Consider the following 17,440-nt stretch of genomic DNA (forward strand, 5'->3'; position numbering starts at 1 on the left):
CGAACGTCTACCAGATTTTCTGACAGACGTAGCAGAATAATTAAGCTGGTCTTTCTGTGAGGTTGGGAAAGGTATGAATGGGCACCATTTGATTGTATAGCTAGCTAAATGCCAATATGTAGTGTGAACACTTGCATTTGTTCAGATAACAAATGGTTAAAGGTATCCATGGAGATGGATTGATTCAAAAAAGTCAAATCTTTGGCATGGTTTTCTTGAAGCCCTACCTTTTTTTATTTTTACTCGTAATAAAATGATAGCTGTCATCACAAACTGTACAGTGGCATCCATCATTGTGGTTGTTTTGATTGAAATTCCCTGCCATAAAGGCTTTAACTTTTTTAAAAATGGCAGGACATTTTAGCAGAATCAAAAAGATCGTTCTATTCACATACATAGATATTTAGCCACAATTGATTTATAATCCTTAGCAATCCAGAAGGTTCTGACAGGTTCTGGGAAAACGGTAATGGAAATTTTGAGTAGTTTGGAGAACCAGCAAATACCACCTCTGGCTGGCCGGAGGTGGGAGGGAATGGGGATTTTGCAGTATCCTTCCCCTGCCATGCCCACCAAGCCACACCCACAGAACCGGTAGTAAAAAAAATGAATTTCACCACTGATCCCTAGGTAAGGTGAATTTATGACAGGACAGCTAATTTCTTTTTACATATATAATTTTTATTTTTTTTAAATTACCAAAATAAGAACAATACAAATTTTGAAAGGAAAAACACTAAAGAAAATGTTCAAAGAATAGAGAAGAAAAAATAAAGGAAAAGAAAAGTGATAAAGGAGCAGTTTCTGTTCTTTTAATAGTAGGTCCCACCAGATTTATATTTTACCCTCTCTGTCTCTCTAAAGGTGAGAACATAATTTCCTTCTTTTCAAAATCTACCCTTTCTGATCATCCAACCCATAAATCACAATTTATTTATTTTTTTCAGAAAAAAGTCCATAAGGGATTTCCTGTCACTAATAATTTTTTGTCTCTAATCAGACAAATGGAAGTTGCCACCTCTCCTAATTCTGTCATCTTCACCATTCATTCCTCTGTTGTAGGTATTGTATTCTTTCCATTTTTGTACATGCAATAATCTTGCAGCAGTTATCATATATAGGATAATAATTCCTCACTAGAATACTATATATATTGCATTGTTTTATTATATACATTACATTATGTTACATTATATTATATTATACTATATTATATTATGTTATTTTAATTATTATATTTTCACACACGCACAAAACACTGGATTGCATTCAATGTAAAGTAGCCAGTTATGTTTCATTATTTTTTTTATTTTCTCAGCATGAAAACCAGCTGTTGGCCTTTAGGATCCGAGTAACTCTTCTGGTGTTAGGATCAAACTCATATTGATTTCTTCCCTTAAAGAAGTACAATACATCTACAAAGGGGAAAGAAAGCAAACATAAAGGAATATAATATACATTTTCAAACAAATGGAAAAATACTTATCAAGGGGTGGATTCATTATAATTACTTTGGCTATTGTGGAAATGCAATCGTGAACATATTTGGCCAGAATGATTTTTCTGGCAGATTCTGTCTACATTTTCTGAGCAATAAAATTGAGAAAGAGACTTGATGCAAAAGGTTTAAGATTTGTGTTACTCATCTAAACTGGGGTGCAGTGGGGGGGGGACACAATTCTTTGGTGAGCAAAAAGAGGTTTGCATTGAAGTCAGTGGACAAATATAAATTTTAAATGAAAATTGAATTCAGTTTTACATGATTACAATTGCAAGCAGTTAATCTGTCACTCCAGGTTGGTTCTGAGTGGAGTGGCCTATATGTTGTTGTAATAAACAAATAAAGATCAATTGCTTTAACATATCCTTTTCCAAAAAATATCCTCAAGGGAAATCCTGAGGGACATAACTAAGTCATTTAGCCCTTCAGAGGTTCTGATTATGGACCTTTGTCCTAATCCAAGGATGTCAAACTCTATTTCATTGAGGGCTGCATCAGGATTGTGTTTGACCTGGGGGATGGCTGGCCAGGGGGAGTGTGGCCAGCTTGACATGACTTGTGTCGAGGGTACTGGTGATGGCCCAAGTTCTCTGCCAGTGGAAATGGGCTCTTGAGCTCTGCTTTCAGCTGCAACGGTCTCCTGTAACCCTCTGCCAGTGAAAATGGAGCTTGTGAGGGCCACGGGCAGCTCTCCTAAGCTCCATTTTCACTGGCAGAAGCACCATGGGCCAGTGCTGTTTCCAAGGTGGCCCCGCGAGCCAGATCTAAGCACGCACCCCCAGGGCAGATCCGACCCCCAGGCCTTGAGTTTGACACAGGGGTGGATTCCTGCCAGTTCTAACCTCTTCCATAGAAGAAGTTCCACAAATCTACAATGCCGTTTAGAACTGGTTCCATCTCCCTCCCCCTGCCCATCCGTACATCATCAAGATGAAGAGCGAGAGGAGGAATTCTGGGAGTTGAAGTCCACAAGTCTTAAAGCTGTGAAGATGGAACACCCCTGGGTTTTTTTCCTAAAGGATTAGGGGTGCAAGGGTCTTGTAACAACAGCTTTAAGAGTTGTGTGCTTCAAATGCCAGAGTTTCTGAGCCAACATTTTGGTTGCTAAGCAAGAGCATTGTTAAGTGAGTTTCACCACATTTTACAAGTTGACCATGCCTACCCAGTCACATGGCCAGCAAGCCACTCCCACAAAGCAGGCCACACCTACAGAAGAGGTTCTAAAAATTTTTGAAACCCACCACTGGTTTGACACTCCTGTCCTAATGATTCTCAAGTCAATTGTGCTTTGTTTACGTTTCCTTCAAAAAAAAATAGCAATATTGGCACAAAATCCCTACTCATGTCTTCTAAAAGTAGTTTCTTACCATTGTAGTGGAAGACGGCATCAATCTTGCCTGAGATACCTGGGAAGCCATTTTGGATCCTTTGGGGACTCCTGTTCATGGTTTTGCTGTTTTCATCGTAACTTAGAAAAGGAAGGAAAAAAAGGAAGAATCTTAAGGCCAACCCACATTGGAGTCAGAAGCACATATTTAGAAGGAATCCAAGTTCAACCTTCAGAAAAGAAATCTGTATTAAAGCATTTGCTTATGATTCAAATTTATCAAATCAAATGTAAATGTTGCTGAACTTGTGATGCAAGGTGACAGATGTATTCTGGGCAGAAGGGAGGGAAAACACCACCCCTTTGGATAATAAGTTTCACTGTTATGGTATTGTTGGGAAATTTTGCTAACATTCTGTCTTCCTGTAATTTACATCTACCATGCTATGTCCTGCACTCTGGAACAAGAGACAACAGGCCTTCCTTGACCTTGTATGTGACATGCTTTTAGGTATTTGAAGAATACTCTCATATTCCTTCTCAGATTTCACCAGTGTACATATTTTCCATTACTGGATTTCGTTTCTAGTCCTTAGATGACCTTGTTGCCCTTTTCTGAACATATTTCAGTTTTTCTGCATCCCTTTTAACCAGTCACAGTGCAGACCTGAACATCATGCTCAAGATAAAGTCTGACCAAATACAGGAGAAAAATAATTATATTGAAAATTTGGAAATTGGAATTTTGTCAATAGAGACTAAAGGTTCTGTCAAGAGCAGGAGATCAGGAGCCAAGGGAGCTCAAATGAATAGAGAGTTATGGCATGATAACACTTTCTACAAGAATCTGAACTAGTGGTGGGTTCCGGATCCCGTTGCAATTGGTATGCTGCGATGTGGCCAGGCATCTACCATGTGCACATGTGCTGTGCACGCATGTGCACGACTGCCCTCAGCAGAGCATCGTGCAGGCGTGGTACACTGCGTGCGCATGCACAAATGCCCTGGTTGGCTCAAATAGAGATAAGGAGAGCAGGCAGGTGGGCGGGCCCTCCGCAGCACTGTCCCGGAACTGTCCCTGCGTCTCCCAGCAGGCACCAGTACACCCGTACTGGGGCGTACTGGCCAGAACCCACTACTGATCTGAACTACCAACAATCAAAGCAAATTGGTGGTAGACAAAAGTCAATGGAAAGTAATCTGTATTATTTATAGATTAAATCTGAAGTCTAAAATACAGTACATGAGGTTTTGTCCTTATTGGCTTAATCAGTAAACACACTTTATAGGCATCCAAATGTACTGTAATTCAATTAATCTTTCATCCCCCAAAACCTGCTCTACAGTAATTGCTTTCTGAGATGAATAAATTTTCTACCCAGTAATCAAATAATATCTGTGGCTAACTTTAGAGGGCACTAATCAATTTGGAAATGAAATAATGCCATACCATTTTAAATATATAGTTCAATACAACATGTTGCCACTTGCCACTAAAATTAAGTATACATACAAAATTTGAAAGTCAGTTGTAAGCCCACTTGCATTGCATTTAAGTTTATGTCATACCTCCAGTATCTGTCTGAAGAAAAATAATATGTCTTCTTTTCATTGGCACTGAAAACTGCAGCATCAATTTTTGCGACTTCTTTGGGAAAGCCCAGACTGTGGATGGACTTGGGGTACCCAGGAAGCAAATAATCTCCTTTCACGACCCAGAACTGGTTGCCTGTAATCAAGCAGATTATGAGTACTAAGGATTTCTAGAAGTGAACCACTGGGAAAACTGCAAGAAATGCCTATAATTCAAATAAACCAAGCATAAAACAAACTTTTACCCCAGAATTCACAGTTGTGTTATGGCGCCATGGATCTGACTCCCAAAAGATATTTTAGGGAACATGAGGGCATCAACTTAGCCCCAACTTACAACTCTTTAAAACAGCTGTATCTTTTCAAAGATGACCCCTGAATCTGCACAAGACTGCCACACAATTCCAGGAAAAAAAGGTGGCTGCTTTAAAGAGTCAACGACGTGCTATTTTCTTGTCTAGCTTTTCAAGAAAATACCATTTTTGACAGGGGTGGGCTTCAAAAATTGCAGCAATGTTGCAGCTGCTACCCCGTTGCTGGGTGGGCATGGTCATGGTGGGCATGGCCTAGTTGGTCTCCTGCACCATGGCGGGGGGGATTTTTTGCCCTCCCCAGGTTCTGAAGGCTTTCTTCGAGCTTCCAGGAGGATGAAAACTGCTTCCCCTGGGCTCTGGAGGCCCTCTAGAGGTCGGAAACAGGCCCATTTCCGGACTTCCAGAATCTCCAGTAGGCCCGTTTCCCTCCTCCTGAAGCCTCCACACGAGCCCTGCACTTACCTGGCATGATGAACAGGCCATGTAGAGACTCCTGGGAAGAGTGGAGTGGGGTGGGGTGGGTGGGGCCAGCCAAGAGTGGGATTTGGGGGTTCGCCAAACCATGCAGATTTTTTGCTAGAGGATTGCCCAAACCCATGCACACCCCCAGCAGCCTACCCCTGATTTTTGAATCAAATACAAAATACAAAGCCCTGGTATATATGGCAACACTTTACCTTTAAAAAGAAACGTCTCATCTTTCTCATTATTTTCAGAAACAGCATCCACTCCAGATGGTAGAAATGGCCAAAATTCAGAAATCAGATCCAAATCAATCTGTCTGTACTGGGGGAGTTTTCGCCAAAAATATCTATTAAAAACACATATTTGTTTTAAAGCACTGCACCTCTGAATGCACTTAAAAAATAACTTTCAATATCTGAAATTTCAAATCTTGGCAGCAGTAGTTTCCCCTTAACTGGAGAGAGGCAGGAGTTAGAAAAGGAAAAAGGAAAAAGAAATCAGGTAATGTGAAATAAGTCTTTTTTTTTTTAAATATATTTTATTCATTTTCACATTCCATTTTACAATCACTTATATACAGAGTATTTGCTATAAGAAAAAAAAATAAAAAAAAAATAAAACAAAATAAAAAAGAAAACACAACTCATCATTCACAACCCCACCTGACACTTCCATCCTCCATACACCCCATCTACCCCCTCCAACTTTCCTTTCCTCCCTCTAACACTCCCCTCCTACTACTTCCCTTTCCCCTCAAACCTTCCTTCTCCCCTTACTCCTAACACGCCCTCCTTACATTCCCCTTACTCCTTCCTTACTCCTCCCTCTTCTTTCCCTCTACCTCCCTCCTTGGTGTATGCCTTTATTCAAGTGTTGTTTAATCTGATAAAAAGTAAAATAAACCAAGGAAAAAAAAATATAAAGAAAGAAAAGAGAAAAAAAAAGGGGAAAAAAACAACAACAACCGTATATAAGTGCATTCTTGTTCTTATTGAGACTATGTTAACACCCACCCACCCACCCCCCTAAATCCCCATCCCTAATCCTCCCGACTTCCCGGGGCCCACACCTGGCACTGCCTTCTATCTAAAGTATCTTGTGTTCGTATGGATTAAAAATAAAAGTAATATATTAAAGGAAAGAAAAACAAGAAAAAAGAAAGAAAAGAAAAAAGAAAAAAGAAAAAAGAAAAAGGAAAAAAAAAGAAAAAGAACTCTTTGTGTTAAGCTCAGCCCCCCATCTTTATCTATGCTTAAATAGTGTAAGTCATTCTATCTATATTTTATTCTCGTCTCTTACTTCTTTGTTATTTACCCCAACCTCCTGTAGACTCTCCCGTTCCTCTTCCTTAACCTTGTATTCAGATAAACATTTATACAAATTTGTATAGACATCAATATACAATCTAGCTCAAAAATAATCCCTTCTAGTAAAATTTAAGCAGCGTGGATTATTCCACATATTCAAATATTACTTTACAGAAGAATATTCAAACTTTCCCTTCTAATAGGATTTAAACAGCGTAAATAATCTTTCTTAACCTTATTTTCAAACAGTAATTCAAAATAATCTAACCAAACTTTCCCTTCTTAGTAAAATTTAAGCAGCGTGAATCAAGTATTACTTTACACAAAAATCAGTTTACATTCTATCTTAAGATGATCCCGACCGGCTTTCCCTTCTAATAGGATTTAAACAACGTAAATCATTCCGCATGCATTTTACCCTCATCCCTTGCTTGTCTGATATTTACCACTATCAAATTTATGCAGACATTAGTTTAAGATCTAGCTCAAAATAATTTCACCAAACTTTCCCTTCTAATAAGAATTAAATAGCATGGATCATTCCACATATTCAAATAATACTTTCAACAAGAATCAGTTAACCTTCTGTTTTAAAAAATAATCTCGTCCAGCTTTCCCTTCTAACAGAATTTAAACAACATAAATCATTTTGCATCCTTTTACATATATACATTCAATATCACCCCACCAATATACGTAAATCATTCCGCATGCATTTTACCCTCATCCCTTGCTTCTCTGATATTTACCACTATCAAATTTATGTGAAATAAGTCTTGAATGCTGTCAGGCACTCAGGACATTATTTGATATTAGGATGTATTATTCGATTTTTAACAGTGCAGATCATGGAAAAGAAATTTACTGTGTTTTCCCCAAAATAAGACAGGGTCTTATTTTCTTTTGAGCCCCAAAATAAGGACTTGGCCTTATTTTCAGGGAGGCCTTATTATTTTTGAGTTATAGGAGGCGGCGAGTATGGTCACCTCATGGCTGCTGCTGTGTTGCAATATTTTTGGGGTGGGCTTATTTAGCAATAGCAGTTAGACTTATATACCGCTTCATAGGGCTTTCAGCCCTCTCTAAGCGGTTTACAGAGTCAGCATATCGCCCCCAACAATCTGGGTCCTCATTTTACCTACCTCGGAAGGATGGAAGGCTGAGTCAACCCTGAGCCAGTGAGATTTGAATCGCCAAACTGGCAGTCAGCTAAAGTAGCCTGCAGTACTACACTCTAACCACTGCACCACCTTATTTTTAGCACATGTACTCAAAAGCCTCATTGGATTTATAATCCTGGGAGGTCTTATTTCCAGAGAAACAGAGTATTATCCTCTGGCTGCATGCAGCCCCTAAGATAATTTCATAGAGTCTTTGCATTAAAACAGAAGGCAGGATAATTAAATATTATTATGGCTTTGAATTGATTAAAAATATATAAATATTTCAGGTGGCCCTTGAGTTACAACTGTTTGCTTAATAGCAGTAGACTTATATACCGCTTCATAGGCCTTTCAGGCCTCTCTAAGCGGTTTACAGAGAGTCAGCATATTGCCCCCAACAATCTGGGTCCTCATTTTACCCACCTCGGAAGGATGGAAGGCTGAGTCAACCCTGAGCCGGTGAGATTTGAACCGCTGAACTGCTGATCTAGCAGTAGCCTGCAGTGCTGCATTTAACCACTGCGCCACCTTGGCTCTTGTGTGTTCAAATGACTGTTCAAAATGATGATGGACTTCAAAAAATCTAGGACTTTGGGGACTTATAACCTTTTCCTTGAAACCAGGACTGAACCTTTCCTTGAAACACATGACTTTCCCATTGTCATGTGATCATATTTTGTATACTTGGCAACCAGTTTGGATTTACCACTGGTTGCAAGGTCTGTAGTCATGTGACTGGAACTTGCAACTTTCTTGCCATTTTCTAGCATTATTGTGTGTATATATGGAGGGAGGGAGAGAGAGAGAGAGGAGGAGAAGGAAAAGGAGGAGGAGGAGGAGGAAGAAGAAGAAGAGGAGGAGAAGATATTCTGGTTGAAAATTACAGGTCTTACTTATTCCAGAAAAACATTATTTCTCCCCGAAAAGTGGTCACAGCATCAAATGTCAAGCCAGGATTGCAAGCAGAAGGTAATGCTGGTTTGTCTTCGCTGTTGGGTTTTCTTGGTTCATCGTCTTGAGGTGGATTTGATGATGCTCCTAAAAGAATGTCGGATGCATAAAATTAGCAGTGGGGGCGGAATCCTTCCCTGTTGACTAAGCATACAATATACACACAGTTTTGCATAAAGTTCAGAATCTGTTAACCTCCAGAGGTTTGTGTTGTGCTGGAAGCTGAAGTCCCAACTATCATCTTAGGCTGGTGAAAAGCTGATGTTTCCTTATCTACTTGCTGGTAAGAGGTGACTTAAAACATGCAGACCTTTTAGATAACACAGCCTGATCTTAGTTCTCTCTCAGTTCGGGAATGTTTCAAGAGTACAATATTTTAGATTACACACATTTTCTAAATTACCATAAAGATACTGGATGCCAGCAATATCATCCTGAGATAGAATCGGTTGATTTGCCATGGGCGTCTTATACATTGGATTCATCACCGCATCAGGATGTTGAGAATGGAAGAGTCCAAGGGAATGGCCAAACTCATGAACAGCAGTATAAAATAAATTGATACCTACATGGGCGATAAGAAACATCATATTGTAAAAACCCATTCTAAATCTTATCCCAAAGGTGCTTTTTCAGGACGCAACTGGACTTTCTGGTTTTTCTTTGAAGATGTTTTGCTTCTCATCCCAGAAGCTTCTTCAGCTCTGAGCTCTGTTTTTATATTTTGTAGCCCCTGCCCCATGCCAGCTCCTTCTTTCCTCATTACAATGTTGCTTGCTAATTGGTTTATTTATTCATTCAATTTTAGTTAACTAGTTAAAAGTCAGTATGAAAACAATGGAACGAAAAATTAAACATAAATGGGAACCAAAAGATATTACCAATGTAGGTATCAACGTTATCGTAATTGTAGTTATCGCATTTTACTTATCTACAGTCAAAAATCTCCTAGAATAACATTTCTAATATGTTCACATGTTATTGTTTTAAATTGCTGCAGTTATGAGAGGAAACATTGTTTGGTCAAAGCTATCACCCCATTTTGGTAAGTTGTATAAATCTTATTTTTCTGTGCAATTTTTTTTATTGAGGACAAGGATATTTAAAAACGTCTATGGAGATTCTCATGGGACGCGGTGGGTCAGTGGCTAAGACACTAGGCTTGTCAATTAGAAGGTTGGCAGTTTGGCGGTTTGACTCCCTATCGCCACATAACGGAGTGAGCTCCCTTTACTTGTCCCAGCTTCTGCCAATCTAGCAGTTCGAAAGCATGTAAAAATGCAAGTAGAAAAATAGGAACCACCTTTGGGGGAAAGATAACAGTGTTCTGTGTGCCTTTGGCATTTAGTCATCCTGGCCACATGACCATGGAGATGTCTTCGGAGAGTGCTGGATCTTCAGCTTTGAAACAGTGATGAGCAACGCCCCCTAGAGTAGGGAACGACTAGTACATATGTGCGAGGGGAACCTTTACCTTTACTTTATGGAGGTTCTCAGTCATCCAGCTCATGGTTGTCCCGAAGTTGCTTTTTCAAAAGGCAACTGGACTTCATTTTTCCTTGAAGATGTTTTGCTTCTTACCCAAGAAGTTTCAGAATCGCAGAAGCTTTTTGGTTGAGAAGCAAATTTTCTTCAAGGAAAAACAAAGTTTTTTGGCATGTTTAAGAACAAATCTTTATTATTACCTTCTACACCAGAGCTCCAGAATTCATCTTCATCAAAATGGGCATCTCCTCCAAAGTCAGGACCAGGAGCGTAAGCATGGGCAAGTGTTCCACCAGGTCCATCAAAAGGATACAAATCTCCATGAGCTAAATATAACAGAAAAAATATTTACTACCGAACTGGTAGTAATGGCATCCGGAACCCATCCCTGGTTTCCTGCCTAAGCAGTGGGTTGGACTAGAAGACCTCCAAGGTCCCTTCCAACTCTATTACTCTATTCTATTTGGAACATATTATCGTATTGTATTTGTATAATAGCTTAGATTTACCTCTAGACTGGAAAGAGATATATATGTCTGCATTGCCATGTAGAACTTTCTCGAATGTCAAAGGCGTAACTTGGCTCCAAACTTTAAGAGCTTTGTCGATGATTTCGTCAATGCTGCCTCTTTCCATATCTGGTGTGTAGTTCAGTATCCTTTGAAAAAATAAATGGGAACCAAATTCAGAAGGAGGGTTTCCTTCCAAACTTTCAGCATTAACATGAATTATGTCAACCTTTCCCTTGAGAACTTGAGTTGAAGGATTACCTGTAGATTAAATGTTTCTTCTGCCACTTGGGTTGATTTGGAAAGAAGGCAAATTGGCCCACATCTGGGTTTCCACATCTGGGTTTTTGAATGGCCTGCAGTGTATTGGAGTCTATATCACCTGTCACCTCTAATCCAATAAATCTTTGCATTTCTCTGATCTTTTTTGCCATGGGGCTGCTGATTCTTCTTTTAAAGACTTGCTGCCCATTTGATGTAAAGTTGTAATATTTTTCTAGGTACCTCTGAAATATAAAAATTATATACTTCTATTAAGTAACTTGTTTACATTTTGGAATGATTTAGAAGTCTCTGACCAAATGTATATCTAATTATTTAAGGCAAATATGAGCAAATCCCTTTGACCTTGTTCTAAATTTTATAAAAGATAGAAATTAGAGGACAAAAAAAATCAACTCTCAGCAATCTATCTAGCACCCCAATAGAGTAGAAATATTGTAGATGATAACAACTCTTGTAGCTTTCTGTACTCCATTATATTGAGCTGGAGGTAAAAATTAGGACAGATCTTCCCATATTCTACACCAAAAGTGTGGCTTTTCATATCTCTATCTTTCACCTTTCTCTATTTTTATTAATCCCATGTTTTCTATGTATTTCTGGAAGATGACAAAATAATTACATGCATGCATGTATGTGTGTGATAAAGAAAACATAATGATTAAGTAGTTAATATTAGTGGCATTGCTGACTCTGTAAACCACATAGAAAGTGCTGTAAAGTCTAAGTGCTATTGCTTATATTTCTTACATTATTATAAATATACATACAATTAGGTAAAGGTAAAGGTTCCCCTCGCACATATGTGCTAGTCATTCCCGGCTTTAGGGGGGAATGTTTCAAAGCGATGAGCCAGCGCTGCCCGAAGATGTCTCCGTGGTCATGTGGCTGGCATGACTAAACACCAAAGGTGCATGGAATGCTGTTACTTTTCCACCAAAGTGGTCCCTATTTTTCTACTTGCATTTTTACGTGCTTTCAAACTGCTAGATTGGCAGAAGCTGAGACAAGTAATGGGAGCTCACTCCGTTACGTGGCGCTAGGGATTCGAACTGCTGAATTGCCAACCTTTCTGATTGGCAAGCTCAGGATCTTAGCCACTGAGCCATCACGTTCCACCCAAAAAACAGTTACCTTGCATCAATATATACTTCCATTAGCGTCTTTGGCCTTACCTGCATAAGAAGCATCTTGTCTTTTTCATGTTTCACAGGCAAAGCAAAAGCTATTGCCCCACCAAAGAGCACAAGCCAGAAGCTTCTCATCCTGACTGTTGTTTTTCTGCTTCCAAGCCAAGGGGTAGCTAGTTTTAGGATGTGCTGTCTTACTTATATAGCATTTTGGTGATTGATTTAAGCTTGCCTCAACTGAAACGATTACCTAATAGATGACAGAGGATGTGGGGGGTGGGAAGATGTGGGGAAAAGAACAAGTGTGCTGTGTGAGATGATTTAATATGATTTCTTCACCCTTCATCTTGACAGATGTCACAATCTTCCCTGCTTTAGGAATAGGAAACAGTTTTCATTTATGTTCTGTTAGCTGGCAACATATCTTCAATATGCTTTGTATGCTTTCTATTTTTACAACTGTGTGCTCATGCGCATATTATATACACGAATACCCTATGCATGCAGTTCAAGGAGTACAGAGAATGAGTTCATCAGGTCTCGTCATGGTATGGCTCCAGTTTTTACCCAGAATGTAATCAAGGAACTAAAAAATGTTTACCAACTTATGCCAATCAATTCCTTATAGGGTGCAGACCTGGCATGGGATGACTAACATTTTAAGAGTATTTGCAAGTCATAATCATATGAATTCAGAATAAAGGAAAGCACTGATGACTGTCGAAATGACATCATCTCGTGAACAGACAAAGTTGGGTTGGGGAAGGGATGGGATGAGAATACAATGCGTGAATTTGTAGCCTGGTTGTCATGAAGAAGGCCAGAGGCAGTCTTGGTTTTGGGGGTTCTTGGACTCTCCAGAATCATGTTTGTGAATTTCATTGAATGTTTTAACCCTTAGCCGCAGATGTACTATTTTGACTACACTATTACAGACATGAAGTCATAATGACCTCAGTAGCAAAAAGACATTCAATGTTTTCATGGTTGGATCTAAACAATGATATATAGAGCAGTAAACCAAAAAATATCAAATCCACATCCCGCAAGTCAATTTTTGTTTCTTCATCCTTGAACTTCAATCTTTCTTCTCTAATTTTTACATTGGTCCACTGAATGATGGTGCTAATAATTTCCTTAGACAATAATAATTTCCAAATCTTTAGAGGAGTAGGTGAATTTCCGAGATTTCTAGCTGCTGGCCGTAGTCCAGGCAATTGCACAACAATATTGTGCCTAGCGGTTCTGGATCTACAGTATGGCCTCCAAAAGATGCAGAAGACCACTTGAATTTGTTCTTGCCACATAATTTATTGCATGATGTAGATTGCACCTGCTCATCAATTTCATTGGGAGCTTCATCGTTGCTGATGTCAGAATCAGTGGCTGTGGTGGGTTCCTCATCGTCCATTACAAAATTTTCATCACAATCCAATTCCACTTCACTCAGATCACTCTCTGCTTCTCCATATCATTTTAGAACAGTTTCTTCCGAGATTGGATCACCAAATTGCACTCTTTTTGGTGGAAAACTTGACCCCTGACATTACAAAAAAATATGTTAACAAAGGTCTGCGGTCAAAATGACTGAAACTCAAATTCAAATGCCGCTACCGAAAACACCAAATAACTGATGCAAGCGTGATGCTGCCTACACTATTATTGGTGGGAAAACAAAAGCTATTCGCAACCGGAATGGTCCATTTCTAAAAATAGGGGTGTTCCAAACGGTTCCACCACAAAACCACGTTCGACTAAACCGCGCTCGACGAAACCACGTAGCTGATGTCATCAACAGGGCGACAACAGCGCGGAGACAGAAGCACACTGTAAACGCTAAACCTAAAATTAACACCTAAACATAAACCTAACCCCCCCCAAACCTAAACCTAACCCTAAACCTAACCCTAAACCTAACCCTAAACCTAACCCTAAACCTAACCCTAAACCTAACCCTAAACCTAACCCTAAACCTAACCCTAAACCTAACCCTTACCTTAAGTTGAATCGGCTTGCTTTCAAAGCGCTATTTAAAGCGCCCTTCTTTCTCCGCGCTCGCTGTTGTCGCCCTGTTGATGACGTCAGCGACGTGGTTTAATCGAGCGCGGCTTAGTCGAGCGCGGTTTTGTCGTGCCACGGTTCCGAACATCTTAGAAAACTGTTGCGGTCACTGTGACAGCAGGTCTGTGGTTATGGGTTAAAAATATATGAAAAAAAAAATCTTCCATCAAATATTGTGTCGTGTATCCACCTCACCTCCTGATTCCCAACCTATCTCTGACAGAAATGTCTGAGCTGATGGTAGGATATATTGACTCAGAAATAAACCCCACTGTGTTCAATTTGACGCCGTTATGGCTAGACTGCAAGATTGAGATCTGATCCCTAATGTCTGGCAAGAGTACATAAAAATGACATGTTAAATAATGCTTCCTCCAAGAGTTGGTACATATCTGGACCAGTCAAATATTGTCATACGGGTAGGTAAACAATTGCAACTTGGAGTGATAAAACAGCGGCAAGTTCAACATGTCTGCTTCAATGGTCAATTAACCCTTCAAAGTGGCATCTGGATGCGGGGAAAAAATCAAAGTATAAAATGTGTGCAATCAGAAAAATGAGATAAAATAAGGGTGAAGCTCCAGGAGAGGGAAAGCCCATTATTAAGGTAACAGTTCCCCTTGCACATATGTACAAGTCATTCCCAACTCTAGGGGGCGGTGCTCATCTCCATTTCAAAGCCAAAGAGCCAGCACTGTCTGAAGACATCTCTGTGGGCATGACTAAATGCCAAAGACACACGGAACGCTGTCACCTTCCCAACAAAGGTGGTTTCTATTTTTCTACTTGCATTTTACATGCTTTCGAGCTGCTAGGTTGGCAGAAGCTGGAGCAAGTAACAGGAGCTCACTCCGTTACATGGCAGTAAGGATTTAAACTGCACAACTGCTGACCTTTCAATCGACAAGCTCTGGGTCTTAGCCACTGAGCAACTACCTACCTTAACTCATTATTAGTTGGCTATTATTTTCTTCTGACAAAGCAAGTATTGCAAATATATCTTGAATCTCCAGCACTCTCTTACACGAAGGAAAGTAGCATTGCCACCAGCCATTTTCTCTGCTCAAATGTTACTTAACACCTTTTACCTCAAACATTTGAGGTAAGTCCAATGTTAAAAGAAGGTCCAGTCTGTCAGAGATGACTGGTCCAGTTTAAATCTTGGAGATTGCTACACTTTAGTTCTCACTTTTATTATTATGATGATATGGATTACCCTGTTTCCTGTTCCACAAGTCTGTGAAGGTATTTTTTTCTTAGGATGATTATTTTTTAGATGTCCTTTTATTACATCTTGTCCTTTCATGACATCTTCATTTAATTAGATGTTCTTTCATGACGTTTCATAATGTCTTTCCTTTCATGTTGTCTATCTTGTGATGATTTTTTTCCACAGTGTCAGACTTCTGAAGAAGGAGAAATCCAGGAAAAATAGCATCCACACATGCACACACCTTCGTGGCACGACATAACCACGCTCGTCAAAATAGCAGTGATAAAACCGTGTCGCTAAAGCCGCGACGTCACCACCGTGCGTCATCACCACCGCAACAACAGCACAGCGGCAGAAGGGCACTTTAAAACAGTGCGGCGGCAAAAGCCGATTTAAATTAAGGTAAGGGTTAGGATTAGGTTTAGGGGTTTGCTTTAAGGTTAGGTTTAGGGTTAGGTTTAGGGTTAGGTTTAGGGTTAGGTTTAGGGTTAGGGTTAGGTTTAGGTTTAGGGTTAGGGTTAGGTTTAGGGTTAGGGTTAGGGTTAGGGTTAGGTTTAGGGTTAGGTTTAGGGTTAGGTTTAGGTTTAGGGTTAGGTTTAGGGTTAGGGTTAGGGTTAGGTTTAGGGTTAGGGTTAGGGTTAGGGTTAGGTTTAGGTTTAGGGTTAGGGTTAGGTTTAGGGTTAGGTTTAGGGTTAGGTTTAGGGTGCTTCGGAAGGCGCGGATTTGCCCTCTGCGGTTATGTCATCGTGGTAGGGTCGCATTTGCTTTAGCGATTCGGACGGCGCGGATTAGACCAGGCGCTTATATTTCCGCGGATAAGGGCTTTGCGGTTTTGTGGTGGAACCACACATCTTATCTGACTTGTAAGTTAATAGCAGCAAAAGCAACCTCCACCACCCATAAGATTGTCACTATCACTTTGAGAACACTTCAGGTGAGAACCCATTCCTGGCACCCCATCCAAGCGATAATTATAAAACTCAGTATAGAGCAGAGGTGTCAAACTCGTGGCCTATGGGCTGGATGCGTCACATGCTGGCCATGGCCACCCCCAGTTTAGCAAATGGGGGAAAAGTTGTGATACATCACGTGACGACAACATTGTTGTGGTCCACCGTGGCCTGCGGAGCTGGCACCAGAGTCAGACAGCGAGGAGGTTGGGGAGGAACATGGGCCAGTCCTGAAGTCTGGGGAAGGCTTGGATGAGGGTTCTGCATTGGAGGCATAGAGGGGGCCATGATCATCTGGGAGTTATGTGCTGCCTCCGGAGTCTGACATCAGCGAGGCAGAAGAACGGGGGAAGCTACTCCCAGTGCACCCATGCGCAGAGTTTCCAGAAGGCAAGAACAGTTACAACAAAATGTGCCATCCTGAGCTTGACATCCCTGGTACAGAGATTTGTATACAAATGTGCATATTTTATATATTTGTTGTATATTCTGCATATACACATTTCAAGTTCTCTTTCCCATAGCAAATCTGATTTTTTTTCACAGTAATGTCCTTCTTCTACCTTGTGGCTGTCTATGGCAGACATTTTTTTTCCTTCCATTCAATCATGTCTAATGATTGGAGAAAGCCTGGATAAGTCCTTGCAGTTTCCTTGGCAAAGTTTTTCAGAAATGGTTTTCCACAGGGTTGAGAGAGTAACTGGCCCAAGGGCACACATGTGGCTTTGTGCCCAAGGCACGATTAGAATGCACACTCTCCCCATTTCTAGTTTGATGCTTTAACTTCTACACAAACTAGTTTTTTTATAGTGCTAACATTAGTCTTGCACATAGCATTCAAGGCTTGTCAGATATTACATCTTTTCTATCCTGCTCTACAGAGTAGAGAGCTGGTCTCTGACAGAAAACCACTTGAAGAAACCAGAAACATTTGAAATGTGGATTTACAGGCAGCTGTTATGTACAAGCTGGGTTGACAAAATCACAAATGAGGAGATGATAAGCCACCTGGGAAAGCTAAGGGAAATCATCAAAGCCATTAAAAAGCCAAAGTTAGTATATTTTAGGCATGTGATGCAACACCCCCAAAAATACGTCATCCTTCACTTAATCCTCCAGGGAAAGATTGAAGCCAAGGAGGTCCAGGCAGAAGAAGAACATCATGGCTTCAAAATTTAAGAGACTGGTT

General features: G+C 40.2%; 1 protein-coding gene across 1 annotated transcript; it reads right to left on the reverse strand.

Moving 5' to 3' along the window:
- Positions 1-1,314: 1,314 nt before the first annotated feature.
- On the reverse strand, positions 1,315-12,162 carry LOC116510393 (stromelysin-2-like). The gene is made up of 10 exons (XM_032219929.1): positions 12,073-12,162; positions 10,877-11,121; positions 10,616-10,764; positions 10,307-10,432; positions 9,025-9,186; positions 8,564-8,708; positions 5,413-5,546; positions 4,398-4,557; positions 2,869-2,969; positions 1,315-1,415 (listed from the first exon to the last, which is right to left on the reverse strand). Exons 1-10 carry the CDS (start codon positions 12,160-12,162, stop codon positions 1,315-1,317), a joined length of 1,413 nt encoding a protein of 470 aa, XP_032075820.1.
- Between the last annotated feature and the right edge of the window lie 5,278 nt (positions 12,163-17,440).

The sequence above is a fragment of the Thamnophis elegans genome, chromosome 6 (assembly GCF_009769535.1).
Source record: "Thamnophis elegans isolate rThaEle1 chromosome 6, rThaEle1.pri, whole genome shotgun sequence".
Taxonomy (NCBI): Eukaryota; Metazoa; Chordata; class Lepidosauria; order Squamata; family Colubridae; genus Thamnophis; species Thamnophis elegans.

Excerpts from the sequence above, each read along its gene's own strand:
- LOC116510393 (XM_032219929.1), bottom strand. The coding sequence starts at position 12,162 with ATGAGAAGCTTCTGGCTTGTGCTCTTTGGTGGGGCAATAGCTTTTGCT. Across the intron at positions 10,433-10,615 it reads TATCTCTTTCCAGTCTAGAG|CTCATGGAGATTTGTATCCT; the intron begins GTAAATCTAAGC and ends TGTTATATTTAG. Across the intron at positions 1,416-2,868 it reads TGCCGTCTTCCACTACAATG|ATGTATTGTACTTCTTTAAG; the intron begins GTAAGAAACTAC and ends TCCCCTTTGTAG.